Raw genomic sequence first — 14,422 nt, 5'->3', positions numbered from 1 at the left:
GTCCATGAATAATCTCGTTTATGTGCTGATGAAAAAAATTAATGATGTAGTTGTAGAAACCCCCCCCCCCTCCTGAGGTACTTCGAAACAGCTGATTACAATAAACATGACGTCATTTGATACTAAGCTATGGAGCCTATTTACTTTGAATTAATGTATATTATCTATTGTAATCGATTATAGAAATCTAATCCAAAACATAAGGATATTTTATTGCATTCAATTAATACCTATACATGACAATTCATAACTTCAATGATTTTCTTAGTACGAAAAATTTGGTGGCCCTGAAAAGGGCCGTTTTGTTCAAAATTGATGATAGAGTGGGATGTTTAACCTCCGAAACCGTAGAGAGTACGGCCCTGACGTTTTAATGCGTAGACTACATCCATGGCTGTAACAGTCTTACGTTTAGCGTGCTCTGTGTAGGTGACAGCGTCACGGATGACGTTTTCAAGGAAAACCTTGAGCACACCACGAGTCTCTCTTCGTAGATCAATCCAGAGATACGCTTGACTCCACCACGACGGGCCAAACGACGAATAGCTGGCTTAGTGATACCTTTGGATGTTATCACGAAGAACTTTACGATGACGCTTGGCTCCTCCTTTGCCCAATCCTTTTCCTCCCTTACCACGACCAGTCATGTTGATATGAGGTGAATTAAGCTTCTGATCGACTCAAGAAGTAAACTTGGTATATTCGAAAAACAGTAAGTCAAGGCTCTTTTAAGCACATCTTCAACGTTTCCCCCACCATCGAGTTTGAGTGCAGCCAATCAGCACAATCCAGATACTTTTCCCCCTACCAAAATAAACACCTGGCCCAAGTTAACAAAAGGCGAGCTCTTTGAGCGGACATCATATTTTAAATCTAACTAAAGATCATTAAAGTCAGATTACGGTCTCTAAGTCGTCATGGCCCGAACTAAGCAAACCGCTCGTAAGTCTACTGGAGGTAAAGCTCCACGTAAGCAACTTGCCACCAAAGCTGCTCGTAAGAGTGCACCAGCTACTGGAGGTGTCAAAAAGCCTCACCGCTACCGTCCAGGAACCGTTGCTCTTCGTGAGATCCGTCGTTACCAGAAGAGTACGGAGTTGTTAATCCGTAAATTGCCCTTCCAACGTCTTGTTCGTGAAATTGCTCAGGACTTTAAAACTGATCTACGATTTCAGAGCTCCGCTGTGATGGCCCTTCAGGAAGCCAGTGAGGCCTACCTCGTCGGTCTTTTTGAAGACACCAACCTTTGTGCTATTCACGCCAAGCGTGTTACCATCATGCCCAAAGACATCCAGTTGGCTCGTCGTATCCGAGGAGAACGTGCCTAGGTTATCATTTTTAATCCAATATTTGTAAAACGGCCCTTTTCAGGGCCAAACAAATTTTCATACTAAGAAAATCATTCAATTTTACTAATCGATTATATTGATAATTGTTAAATTACCTAGAAAATGTGAGATCAATGAAAAGTAAGAAAAATACAATGTCGATGTCAATCTTTTTGTTATCTATTTTTCATTCTTTGTTGAGAAAGAATCTTTTTAATTCATACTGTATGTATCTCCTCTTCAAACTAATGATTTTTTCTAAAATCCCATTATTCGCTCTGTGCGCGACTTCAGCGCCATGGCACGTTTGAACTACAGGGGGCTATTGTAATATATTTATTATGTATTGAATGGCTGTCAGAAATAATAATATCGAATGATAAATAAAAAAATGTTTTTTTAATTAAAGGAAATATTTATAATAAATATTTGTTAATGTAAAGTGTTCTTGTGCATTAAAAAGTGAAATGTAAGTATATTTAATACCGAAAAAGTAGCATAGAAGTTAGCACACATAAAGATAGGTTAACTGAAATCAGACTGAATTCAAATAAAAAGAAAATAGAGAAAAATTATAAGAAAACTTGTATAAACATTTAATTATTTTTTATAAGTAAATTTAGATTAAACAGAAATTACCAAAATATTTTATTGTTTCAAAATTCTACAAATTAAAAGTGCTGATTGTTTTAGAGTACAAAAAATAGATTATGTTTGCTAACTAAAATTAACATATTACAATTCAATAATAAAGCTGGGAAAAATTTTTTAATCGATTAAATTTATCATTTTTATTTTTAGATTTGGATTTAAAATGGAAACCATAATAAAAACGGGATTTCAATCAATAACCCACGAAATTCAGTTCCAGCCACAAACATTGGTAAAAGGAAAAAAGCTAGTTCTTGCTGAACATGTCCGAGAGGTAGAAGAGTTTCGCAAGAATAACGAAAGCTATTTAACTTGACTTTAAAGCTAGTTAACTTGACACTCTTGATCAACTCTCAAATGAGTTACTGTCGGCGGATCTTCAGTAATCATTTCTTGCAATTCATTAACTTCAGGCTCAGGATTGAGTGCTGAAGATACATTTTTGTTCTGCCGGCGGTCCATTAAGCGCTTAAATCTGAAAAATTTATTACACAAAAATTCATATTATTTGATTGCTGATAATCACAAATTTTAATAGCGACAGTATTTATTTATAAAATAATATCTAAAATTTATAGTAATACTCTCCTTTTTAGTTTTTAAATTATGTTAATTTCAATATATTATTACTCACCTATTCGTGACCATTAACTCATTAACTTTTGAGATTTATAAACTGTAGGAAATTTAGTAGGAATGTAGCTGGGACTCGATTCTATGTCCAGACTTTTGGCCTCCAATAAAATGATCACTACAAATATAATCATGTGCCTTTGGAGTCCACAATGAGCCATCAATACTGCAAGGAAAATTGAAAATTTTTAATATTTAATATTTAAAATTTATGATCATTGGTATGGATAATCTTTTAGTTTAATATAATAAGTAGCAAAGAGTAAATGAATCTTAAATAATAAATGAAAAGTTTATAATAAAAAAATTCAATCTTATTTTTTAATATATAATTAATAATTATTAATTATGCTAAATTTATAAATGTTTAAAAAAAATTTTTTTTTTAATTAATAATAATATTTCCTAGCATTTTCTAAACTTACTATTTTTTTAAGTTTTACTTCTTTCAAGATTTTTATTATTACCGATAGTAAGGTTATGATTCTACTTACTTTTTGTCTCCTCAGCGGCTATCCATTTTTCCTTTGATTTATTTTCCAACTTGCTGTTGGAAATTTATAAAAATGACAAGCACTTTTTCTACCTGTATTCTTACAACTAACAACACAACAACTTTTGTGACTCATTTTATGTTATGTTATTTAAATAAATTTTAAATAACAATTCACTTGTATATTTAGCTAACTCGAAACATAAAAACAGCCCCCCGTAGTATCGGATATAGCCACGGGTAGCGCTGACGGTAAATCAGTTTCTCCCCACCATGGCTTCGCACTGAGCGACTAGCATGACTAATGTTATTTCAATGGTTAAAGATACCTTAGTATCTCGCAAATTATTCTTCGCCATGAATAATTATACAGTTTATTGTTAATGATATTTTAATTGTTCGAACTAAAGATCTTTTCTGATAAACGAACAAAAGAAGATGACATCAATTTTCAGAAAGAATAAGCAGATGTTTTAGAATACAATGAATTTATCATTACTGTAACACATTAAAAAAAATTTTTTTCAATGACGAGAAATATATACAATTTATATATTTTCGATGAACATAGTATAAAAAAGTTAACTACATGACCATTTATCAAAGTATTATCATATTAAATTCGAATAAATTAACATACAACTTACAAAATGTTTTCAGTCAACTTATCGACACATGCCAAACATCAGATATATGTAATAAATATATTTTTTTCATATAAAACTACTTGAGAGGTTCATAATTCCAATATTATCGTATTGTATCTCAAAATCCGTTTGTCATAGCCAAGGAATGTATGACACTAGACGTTCCCCTGCTATACTTTAAAATAGAAAATGGTGAGAAGCCTAAGAGAGAGATAGCAGAGTTAACGACCTCAATGTAATTATTTATTGTAAGTTAATGATATTACACTCTCTCAATAAAGATGAAATAGTGCTGGTAACTATATTAATCAATTTTGAAGATAGATGACGATAATTTGATTAAGCAAATAATTAGACTGGATAAAAAGAATTTAATTAAACTAGAAAATTCTTCACGTATTGAAAAATTTGGTGGCCCTGAAAAGGGCCGTTTTATTTTAGATGGAAAAGAAGATATAATTTAAGAGCTGCTTTTCTCGGTTTTTTTGGGTAAAAGAACAGCCTGGATGTTAGGCAAGACACCTCCTTGAGCGATGGTGACTCCAGAGAGAAGTTTGTTTAACTCTTCGTCATTACGGATGGCCAACTGAAGATGACGGGGAATAATTCTGGTCTTCTTGTTGTCACGAGCAGCGTTTCCAGCCAACTCCAAAACTTCAGCCGCCAAGTATTCCATGACGGCAGCAAGGTAAACTGGAGCACCAGCACCAACACGTTCAGCGTAATTTCCTTTACGCAACATACGATGGATACGACCTACTGGAAATTGGAGACCAGCACGGCTTGAGCGGGTCTTTGACTTTCCCTTTACTTTACCTCCTTTACCACGACCAGACATGATGAAAAGGTTATAGATTTACAAACTGAACTTTTAACTTGAACGGACAAGTCCTGACTATACGGTTTGCGCTCCAAACCTTGATTTTTATAAGGCTTGTGTGAGGAGCATGCGGCAGATGTTCTGACAGCTGAACGTTGGAGGGGATAGAGCATACCTTGGGTTTAATTGGTGTTCATCCCCACTCTTTGTAACTATCCTTCACCGATGCTCAACTTCCTATTTTTTTGTTATAAGCGAAAGCAAAGTTGGGCTCACCATCATTCGTCTGCTGTGCCTCTGTACGTACTTACTTACTCAACTCAGTATCCATCATGCCGCCCAAGACTAGTGGTAAAGCTGTAAAGAAATCTGGCAAAGCCCAGAAGAACATTACCAAGTCTGACAAGAAGAACAGCGAGAAGAAGAGGGAAGGAAAGTTACGCTATCTACATTTACAAAGGTGCTGAAACAGGTCCACCCTGACACCGGTGTTTCCTCCAAGGCCATGAGCATCATGAACAGCTTCGTCAACGATATCTTCGAACGTATCGCTGCTGAAGCTTCCAGACTCGCTCACTACAACAAGCGTTCCACCATCACTTCACGGGAAATTCAAACAGCTGTCCGTCTTCTGTTACCCGGTGAATTGGCCAAACACGCCGTCAGTGAAGGAACCAAAGCCGTCACTAAGTACACCAGCTCTAAGTAAACTTCCTCTCTCTGATTAAAACCAAACCAAACGGCCCTTTTCAGGGCCACCAAATTTTCAATACGTAAAATATTATCAAGTTCAATTACATTATATTTCTTATACTCACGAAAGCCTAAAAATATATTCCTAGTCATTTCATGATTTTGAACATGAATATTACAATCGAAAAAATTGAAAAATTGTGAAAATCAATCAACCTTCATTAGACAAGAATATTTCAACCTTCATCATGAAAACAGTTTAATTCACAGTATCAAAAACTTTACTAATCAAGCTGTAAGTAGTTATTTACGTTATTAGTAACATTAAGACCATCTATGTTTATAATAAATTTCCAGAAAATGGTTTTAAGAGAAACGAAAGAAGTAATGAGGGTATCAAAATTTGAGGTATAGCGAAAGTATCTAAAGCTCATGAACCTCACATCAATGATCAGTTTGACATACTCAACCGCTATATTTTTAATTCACATAATTAATAGCAGAATTCATCACATTATCAGAAGATAGTATAAAAAAAATTGAGGAAGGTGAGTAGCAAGGTATCCCTGGTTCTGAGGGGCTCAAATGAGGAGAATGAAGACTAAAGATTCTATTGCAGCAGGCTGAAATTGAAGAGGAGATAAAGAAAATAGAATCACAGGTAAAACACAAACAGCTAAGCTTCAAGAAGTAAAATAAAATAATCTCTTAAAATGATTGAATTAGAGAACGAAATATCTACGCACACACAGAAAAAAACATCAACTTGTTTCAAGAGAAAAATTTTTAAACCAAGAATACAATTTTTAAGAGGGTAATTGCCTTGAATCAAAACGAACAATTCTTGAATTAAGTAAAATTTCCTTAAATCAAGAAAAATGTTCTTAAATCAAGAATTTTTCTACTCAAATCAAGAATATTGAGCTCTTTAAAAATATATACTTGATTCAAGAACATTTTCTACTTATCGCTAAGAAAATTGAAAATTTTCAAAAATCGGGAAGTTATTGGTTTCACCCCGTTTTTCAAAAATCGAGTTTTCAACGGATGTTGACGTTTTGAGGTCCTACGAAGCCTCCCCGAATGTTTCCGCGATGATGTCCGTACGTCTGTGTGTGTGTGTGTCTCTGTGTGTGTGTGTGTGTGTGTGTGTGTGTGTGTGTGTGTGTGTGTGTGTGTGTGTGTGTTTTTTTTATCTTAGGGGGGGGGAATCCTTTTTACGGATTCCAGGCATAGCTGTTCGGCCTGGATATGTGGCGACTCGACGCAGCGTCATACTAAAACTCAACGCTAACGCCCCTACCCACTAAACCCTAAACCCCTTTTCTTCTTTCCTCTAATCCCTCATGGAAACCGCCGTCAGGCATTACTTCGTGAGGGGAGGATCTAGCTACTGCTATTCCTTCTGGTGGCTAAGGTGTTATTTTTCCTTCCTTCTAGTTTCTGTCATTTGCCCTTTTTCTTTCAATGGAACGCAGCTCTGTAAGCACTTCGGTGGTAAACGTGCTTGTGGCGTTCCAGGCAGCTTCGGATGACAGCATTTCTTCTACTATTGACTCTGGTGTGATTTTCTTGTTCAGGATCTTCTCTAACTCATCACGCTGTGGGTTAAAACGAGGGCACTCAAAGAAAACGTGCTCCGCATTTTCAGCAACTCTTGGGCAAGACGGACACTCTGGGGAATTATCGTGCTTAAAGCGATAAAGGTACTCCCGGAAACAGCCGTGTCCTGACAACATCTGGGTGTGTGTGTGTGTGTGTGTGTACAGCCGTATGTAAACCTCTCATAACTTTTGAACGACTTAACCGATTTTATCGCGGTTGGCACCGTTTGAAAGGGCTTAACTAAACTTAGATTTTGACCATAATTTGGATCGATTCGAACTAGTAGATTTTAAGAAATCTGAAAAAAACTTCAAAAAAAATTTTTTCAAATGTGGTTTTTTTGGAATCACTTTTAAACGGCTTGACCGATCAATTCCAAAAACTAATCAGCTCTTAACATCAAAAAAACAAGTCGATTGCCGCTAGCCCGGTCAAAATCGGTTAATTCGTGAGTTATCGTTAACGAAAAAAATCGAAAAAATCGTTTTTTCGGAATTACTTTGAAATTCCTCGTTCGATCAATTTAAATTTAAAAGTTCTTTATAAAACTTCAAAAACTGCGTTAAATGCCACCAACTACGTAAAAATCGGTTCATTCATTCAAAAGTTATTGCGGTTTAAAAATCGAAAATTAGTGTTTTATTCAACTTCTAGCAGATTTTTGAGCTTGAAGAGCTCAAAATGATACGAAAATTATTTTTTTGAGCTCGTAGAGCTTAAAAGCGTAATAAATGTATGTTTGTTCGCTTAAGTACGAAATGAGCGGGAAGTTGCAGGGATGGCCTTTAGGGTCAACCGTTTTCCTAATTTTTTTTTCTGTTCATGCCCGTGAGTATGTTCACTTGTTGAATCAGTGAAATTTGACTAATTCATTTTAAGAGATTAACAATCAGAGAACTGAAACCGATAGAAAATGATCTAAAAAAATTACTGAAGAATTTTTAGAGGATAAATTTGGAGTAAAGATTGACTAAAAACACGTTCAACTACAGTTACTGTCCTGGAACCGTCCCTGGTTAAAAAAAAGAATTAAAGATGATTAAAAATTAATTGCATCTTTATTAATTCTCTGCAGAGAATTGAGTAGAATTAAAAAGAGTTCAGCATTATAAGCTTTTTATTATATTCAATTCTTCTTGAAGAATTGAGAGTATTAAAAAGGATTCAATTTTACTCAATTGCTATGCTGGTGTTATGTAAAGATTTTTTCTTTAAATATTTAATTAATTATAAAAATTGACAATAATTTCCTTTTATTTTGAACGATAGTAAAATTTGTTTGCGTGCGAACATTTTAAGTCTCTCATTCGGCTCATTGTAAGAGGCTCGGGGAAATTCTCGCTATTAGTCTGGAGCCAGATACATTAAAGGGATTGAAATCCAAATAGATAGATAAATGGGATTTTTGTTACATGTAAATAAACTCACTTATACTTAAAATAAGAAATACCCAAGTAATGACAAAGAACATTAACGAAAAGGATTTACCTCAAACAGAAAGATTTTAGATAAACAATATCCCGATTAATTTTTAACAATGTTCACTTAAATAATTTCAGATATATAATAAAATGAATATAAAAAAAAATAGGAAAACGTTTGACCATAAAGGCCATCATTGTTGAAAAAAAATTTTTGAAATGAAACTTCTTTACGGAAGCTAAATCTGAACGTTTTGTGGTCTAATAGGGGTATCGCGGGAGAGGGGAAACGTTGAATGAAAGTACAGAATGGAGGAGAAGGGGAAATGCTTGCATAGCAAGTCTAAGATATCTTAAAGAGTGAGGAGGATTGAAAATAGCCGAATAGAATGAAAGAGTATACTAGATCCGAACAAAAACAGTTTCACTGTAAAAAAATAGCGCCAAGTCCACGTTCATAGGACTATTAAGAAAAATAAAATTTCTTTTTTCTTTACAAAAAGATATAAAATTAAAAAATTAAAAAATCCAAGTAACCGATATCATTGTATTTGATTTTCGGAAATTAAAAAAAATTTTATTGTAAATTTGAAAATTAAAAAAAAAAATTTGGTACGTATTTAGTGTGCGTGGTTGCAAAATATTTTACTTTTAATGAAATTCGTAAAATCTATTTACCAGGACTTTAAAAATTGAAATACACAATGACGCACACCAAGTACGTTCCAAAATTTTTTAATTTTCAGAATTTACAATCATGGATTTCCGAAAAATCAACATTGAATTTGTGAATAGTCTTAAGAACGTGGACTTGGCGCGATTTTTACAGTGAAACTGTTTTTGTTCGGATTTTAGTATTTTGTAATTATAATAAAAATTTACAATTGGTACCAACTTAAATCTCGCGTTGGCTGCATTTTTTATAGCAAACTATCCTCTTGAAGCTACAGTTTATGTAAAAACAATTCCAGCGCACCCTGGCGGATGTAGATGCAAGCTGTGAAATGTATTTTTTTAACTGTAGTTTCCCATCTATTGGAAGATTACCATGTATCCTCGAATTATTTAGTCTGCGGCATGTCACTTTTTACATAGAAAAAAAGTCAGGATCGAAATTTTTGAGCTTGCTATAGTTTGTGCTGATAAAATTTAATAATTTCAAGTAGATTAATTGTTATAATTGAATATAATTAATTAATATCATTAAAATAAAGCATGAATTACTGTTATAATATAAAATTTAGGAACAAGAAGTACCGTAGAATTAAATAAAATTTTGCAACCTCAAAATACCGTTCTGCTTACAGTAAACATAGTCGGTAGTCTGGCGCTCCGTTTACAACGGATTTGAACTGAACTTGGCGCCAGATTCTACCGAATCTGTGGATAGATAATTGGCAGGGGTGCGAAGTATATGGTGGGGAAGGCTGGCGCTGACTACCACTTTTACGTGTAAATCTTATGGGAAGAACATGATTTAACGCTAATGGCGGCCACTGGAACTAAATTACTCCGTTTGATTTAACATAGGAAAAGCATGAAAATTGAGGGCAGCACCATCGTGCACCTAGCCAATGCTGTGCGCTTGAGAGAGCATGTGTGCGTGAAACTCGGTCCCTTTTTAATATAGGGTATAGTGTGTAGATATGTATTCTCAATAGTTATTATCGCCTACATGTATATTGTTTGGCGCATGCGTCGAAATTTAAGTACGTTATTTAGAAATATATTTTTGTTATATCAGCTGTAACTAACTGTTTTTCATATAAAGAATTTTGACATCATGCAGTGATACATTCAAACGTGTTAATTCAAATATAACACTCTTATTATAAATATTGTGATAAAAATAATATTCTTATTAATAAATTCATGTATATATTAATTAATAAAAGTGTAATTGTGTTTTATTACTTAAATACCGAGGCAATTGATAAAATAATTTTTCTTTTTGTTTTCAAATCATGAGATATATGCTAAATTATACATAGTACATATACAAATAATATAAACCAACTTAACGATTAAAAAGTTTCACTTCTATTGTGACCTTATGTGTGTGAGGCTTATTCGTTTTTTACGTTATAGAATGAATATGATTGTTAAAAAATTTAAGTATCATTTTCATTCATTAAGAGATTTTTGAATTCTTATTCTGATTAATTACAAAAAATAATTATTGGTGTAATGAACGTAAAAAAAAATAAACGAATTTTTCAATTATAAAAATTTATTTTGTTAATTTTCATTTAATATAATTTTTTTTTTATTTTATCAAATTACTGAAAAAATTTTTTTTGCATTTACAAAAAAATAATTTTGGTATTATTTTATTGTTATTATTATTCAGTAGGCAAAATTTATACACTATTACTTTGAAATAGGAAAAATGTTCATTTTTAAATTTATTGATTTTGTCCATTTTCCATAAAAGCAGGAAGATGGCGCTAGGGTAGGAAATTCTCGCAAGTGGTTGTTCATAGAGTAGTTTCAATATATAACATTTTTGCATCACGTTACACCGGGCACCTTCAGCGAGTCATGTTGGAAGCCTAAGGTTCGTCGCAATGTGACCATCATCGCTTGTTTCAGCTCTCTGCTTGTTTCTCTCTATTGTTTCCTGGAGCGCCGTCGATTCTTTCTCCGGATAGGTATCATTCCAACTACGCAGTTTTCCGCAAATAAGCTCCCCGGGCAGCTATTGAAGGGACACAGTTCCTAATCTAGTGCGCAAGCACAAAACTGATGAAAAGACCCTGGTGCCAATCTCGTTGAGAAGGAGTTCTGCGTGGAAGGTCAGGCAATCAGGAGTGGTCACCTTGCGGCGAAGAGGTGGTCTTCTTCCGGGGAAGAGTAATGCAACTTCCGTACCGGTTGAGGTAAGGCGAAATTAAGCCGCTGAATAAAATGAGATTTAATGACTTACGTCAGAAACTTGTGAACTGATAAACTAGCCTATCGAGCAATCGCCACCTCGTTTCCCTTTGGGGGAATCCTTTTGTTAAATTTTCATTTTTTATAATACTTATTCTTCTTGTTAATACAGAAATTTTTTTTTTATTTATTAACTTAAGAAAAAATTTTTTTAAGTATTTTTCAATTTATTGTTTATTTTTTATTTATTAACTTGAAATGAAAAAATTAAAAAAAATGGTTGACCCTAAAGGCCATCCCTGCAACTTTCCGCTCATTCCATCCTTAAGCGCTCAAAATTACACTTATTACGTTTTTGAGCTCTTCGAGCTCAAAAATATAATTTTCGTGTCATTTTGAACTCTCTGAGCTCGAAAGTCTGATAGAAGTTTAATAAAACACTATTTTTTGAATTTACAAACCGCAATAACTTTTGAATGAATGAATCGGTTTTCACACGGTTGGCTACATTCGATGCAGTTTTTGAAGCCTCATTAAAAATCTTTACATTTGAATTGATCGAACTAGAAATTTAGGAGTAATTCCGAAAAAACAATTTTTTTGGTTTTTTATAACAATAACTCTGAACGAAGCAACCGATTTTAACCGGACTGACGGCGATCAACGAGGTTTTTTGAAATTAAGATCTGATTAGTTTTTAAAATTGATCGGTAAAGCCGTTTAAAAGTTATTCAAAAAAAACATTTGAAAAAAATTTTTTCAGTTTGTTTGAAATTAGAACCAATAACATCCTGATTTTCGAAAATTTTAAATTTTCTCAGGGGGAAGTTCAAAAAGAAATTAAGCTATAAAAGTCTTTACGCTATAAAAATTTGGTGGCCCTGAAAAGGGCCGTTTTGTTTGGAGAAAGAAAGAGAATAGAATTTAAGAGCTGCTTTTTTCAGTCTTTTTGGGCAAAAGAACAGCCTGAATGTTAGGCAAGACACCTCCCTGGGCGATGGTTACTCCGGAAAGAAGTTTGTTCAATTCTTCATCGTTACGGATGGCCAACTGAAGATGACGAGGGATGATTCTGGTCTTCTTGTTGTCTGAGCAGCGTTACCAGCCAACTCTAGGACTTCAGCAGCCAAGTATTCCATGACGGCTGCGAGGTAAACTGGAGCACCAGCACCAACACGTTCAGCGTAATTTCGCTTTACGCAACATACGATGGATACGACCCACTGGAAGTGAAGACCAGCACGGCTTGAGGCGAGTCTTTGACTTTCCCTTCACTTTACCACCTTTACCACGACCAGACATGATGGTGAGTACGAGGTAGAACTGAGTGATACTAATAAAGTAGAGCAAGCTCTAGCGGGAGTTATGTTAATATCGCGTCGTGCCAACGCTTAAATGCGTTTTCCGTCGGAGCTCACGGTAAGAGTGAGCGATGTAGAAAAAGTGGGGAATTACTAACTCTGTCGCATTAGCCCGCGAGTTCCAATAGGCGTTACTATTGTTGTTATTTTTTTATCGAAGCACGCGAGCGAACGAGATTACGTACACTCTTTCCCCCTTTACTGCGATCATGTTTCACGAAGAGGAATGGTCAATCTCGCTTCTCTTCTCTTTTAAGAGTTAAATCGAAAAACTTGCAACTCATCAGATAGATATAAGATCATCAGATCATTCGTCGAGACAAATAGTTTACAACTTGTGATACATACTCTACAACCTAACCTATAAATTCTGTTCTACATGTGTGTAGTAATTTTATTATTACATACTGTCAGCAGAGCCTTCTCAATGAGTGTCGCCAAGGGGCGTTACTTTATTAAATTCAACACAAGCCAAAGGTTTTACTGGAGCTCTGGCTAAAAAACAAGAACAAACAAAAGTTACAACCAACAAGAGAAAAATCACAGAAAAAGATCATGACGGGTAAAACAAAAACAACAAAACTAAAACCTATTGATTTTGAATAATAGGTTTGAGCCCATATCAACAGACTAATGAAAACAACAGAAATCAATAATATGGAAACTAAGCATCAAGAACAAAATCAAGAAACTAAGCAAAAGAAAAAGAACCATACCTATAGTAGCCGGAGATAACCACGCTAACTCAAGAACAACTTAAAACTATCCTTAGCAAACAATTAGAGAAACACTTCCACACATGAAAATGAAGTTTACACACAAAAGGAGAAAACTTGACACTTTACACAACATCAAGAAGCAAGAACATTTTAGACGTTGTTAACAGTATTAAACAACTCAAGCTTAAATATCCACACGTACTCACGCAAAAAACTAATGGATAAAAAATTTTGTAATCAAAAGACTTCAGAACTTGATATAGAAGATATAGTAGAAGAACGTAAAGCAAGCAAAAGAATAATACCAAAGAAACTAGTACAAAATGAAATCTGCCAAAAGAAAATCATCCAGGAGATGTAGCACGACATATTACATGTCTGTGGCCTGTGATGTGGAAATAGACAAAAATATTTGCAGAAAACTAAAACCATCTGTGGAGTCTTGGCCACATGGGAGAAAAATATAAAAAATCCTAAACAGAGTTACTCAGTGTTATAACTGTCATCGGGGTTATGGTCATGGCACAATTAACTGTAACTATGATCCCAAAATGCGTTAAATGTTGCTGGCAACCATACAACCAAGGAATGTGTTAAACAACCTGAAGAAAAAGCCCCAAAACATGTGTAGAATTGCCAAGGAGAGCATCCAGCTAATTACTCAAAATGTCCAAAGTACTTGGAACATCTGGAGTATGTTGAAATACAGCGCCATAAACAAGCATATGCATCAAAAAGCGTTAATAAACGACCAATACCAGCACTGAACAACCCGAAGGACTACCCAGCGTTACCACCAAGGAGACACCGAGCAGACGTTGGAGGACTAGCACAGACGACTCAAAGGGATGATCCACCGCAGCAGTCTCCATGGTCATCTAGGAACGAAAGCTTTAGTAACATTATAATATAAGAGGTAATTTATTAGATATTAAAGAATTATTCCAAGAGTTTAATACCTTAAGTAATCTCTGTGATATTAAATTAATGATTGAAGCCATTAAAATATCTTAATAACGAACTTAAAAGATTGCAAAAGATAATGCATCAAAATGTCTAGCTTTATTAGAGTTTTAAGATTCACTTAATGAATAATAAATCTGACGATCAAAATATCCAGAATTGGCCATTGGAACGCCAATGGATTAAGAGCATAAAAGATAATAAACATAAAAGA

General features: G+C 34.3%; 2 protein-coding genes, 1 long non-coding RNA gene and 3 pseudogenes across 3 annotated transcripts; 2 read left to right on the top strand and 4 right to left on the bottom strand.

The window, feature by feature from the left end:
• Positions 1–312: 312 nt before the first annotated feature.
• Positions 313–788, bottom strand: LOC123274750 (annotated as a pseudogene).
• Positions 789–891: 103 nt separating this feature from the next.
• LOC123274746 (histone H3) lies at positions 892–1,338 on the top strand. The gene has a single exon (XM_044742477.1). The coding sequence runs from the start codon at positions 918–920 to the stop codon at positions 1,326–1,328; it is 411 nt and encodes a 136-aa protein (XP_044598412.1). The 5' UTR covers positions 892–917; the 3' UTR covers positions 1,329–1,338.
• A 754-nt stretch (positions 1,339–2,092) lies between these two features.
• On the bottom strand, positions 2,093–2,686 carry LOC123274751. Its single transcript, XR_006511567.1, has 2 exons — positions 2,614–2,686; positions 2,093–2,454 (listed from the first exon to the last, which is right to left on the bottom strand). It is a non-coding gene; the product is annotated as an uncharacterized LOC123274751 (long non-coding RNA).
• Positions 2,687–4,145: 1,459 nt separating this feature from the next.
• On the bottom strand, positions 4,146–4,652 carry LOC123274748 (histone H2A). Its single transcript, XM_044742478.1, has one exon. It carries the CDS (start codon positions 4,588–4,590, stop codon positions 4,213–4,215), a length of 378 nt encoding a protein of 125 aa, XP_044598413.1. The 5' UTR covers positions 4,591–4,652; the 3' UTR covers positions 4,146–4,212.
• A 215-nt stretch (positions 4,653–4,867) lies between these two features.
• Positions 4,868–5,326, top strand: LOC123274749 (annotated as a pseudogene).
• A 6,721-nt stretch (positions 5,327–12,047) lies between these two features.
• On the bottom strand, positions 12,048–12,467 carry LOC123274752 (annotated as a pseudogene).
• Between the last annotated feature and the right edge of the window lie 1,955 nt (positions 12,468–14,422).

Source organism: Cotesia glomerata, unplaced genomic scaffold (assembly GCF_020080835.1).
Source record: "Cotesia glomerata isolate CgM1 unplaced genomic scaffold, MPM_Cglom_v2.3 scaffold_69, whole genome shotgun sequence".
NCBI classification, from domain to species: domain Eukaryota; kingdom Metazoa; phylum Arthropoda; class Insecta; order Hymenoptera; family Braconidae; genus Cotesia; species Cotesia glomerata.
Note: the sequence above shows the minus strand (reverse complement) of the source record. Positions and strands in the feature narration are given on the sequence as shown.

Excerpts from the sequence above, each read along its gene's own strand:
- LOC123274748 (XM_044742478.1), bottom strand. The coding sequence starts at position 4,590 with ATGTCTGGTCGTGGTAAAGGAGGTAAAGTAAAGGGAAAGTCAAAGACC.
- LOC123274746 (XM_044742477.1), top strand. The coding sequence starts at position 918 with ATGGCCCGAACTAAGCAAACCGCTCGTAAGTCTACTGGAGGTAAAGCT.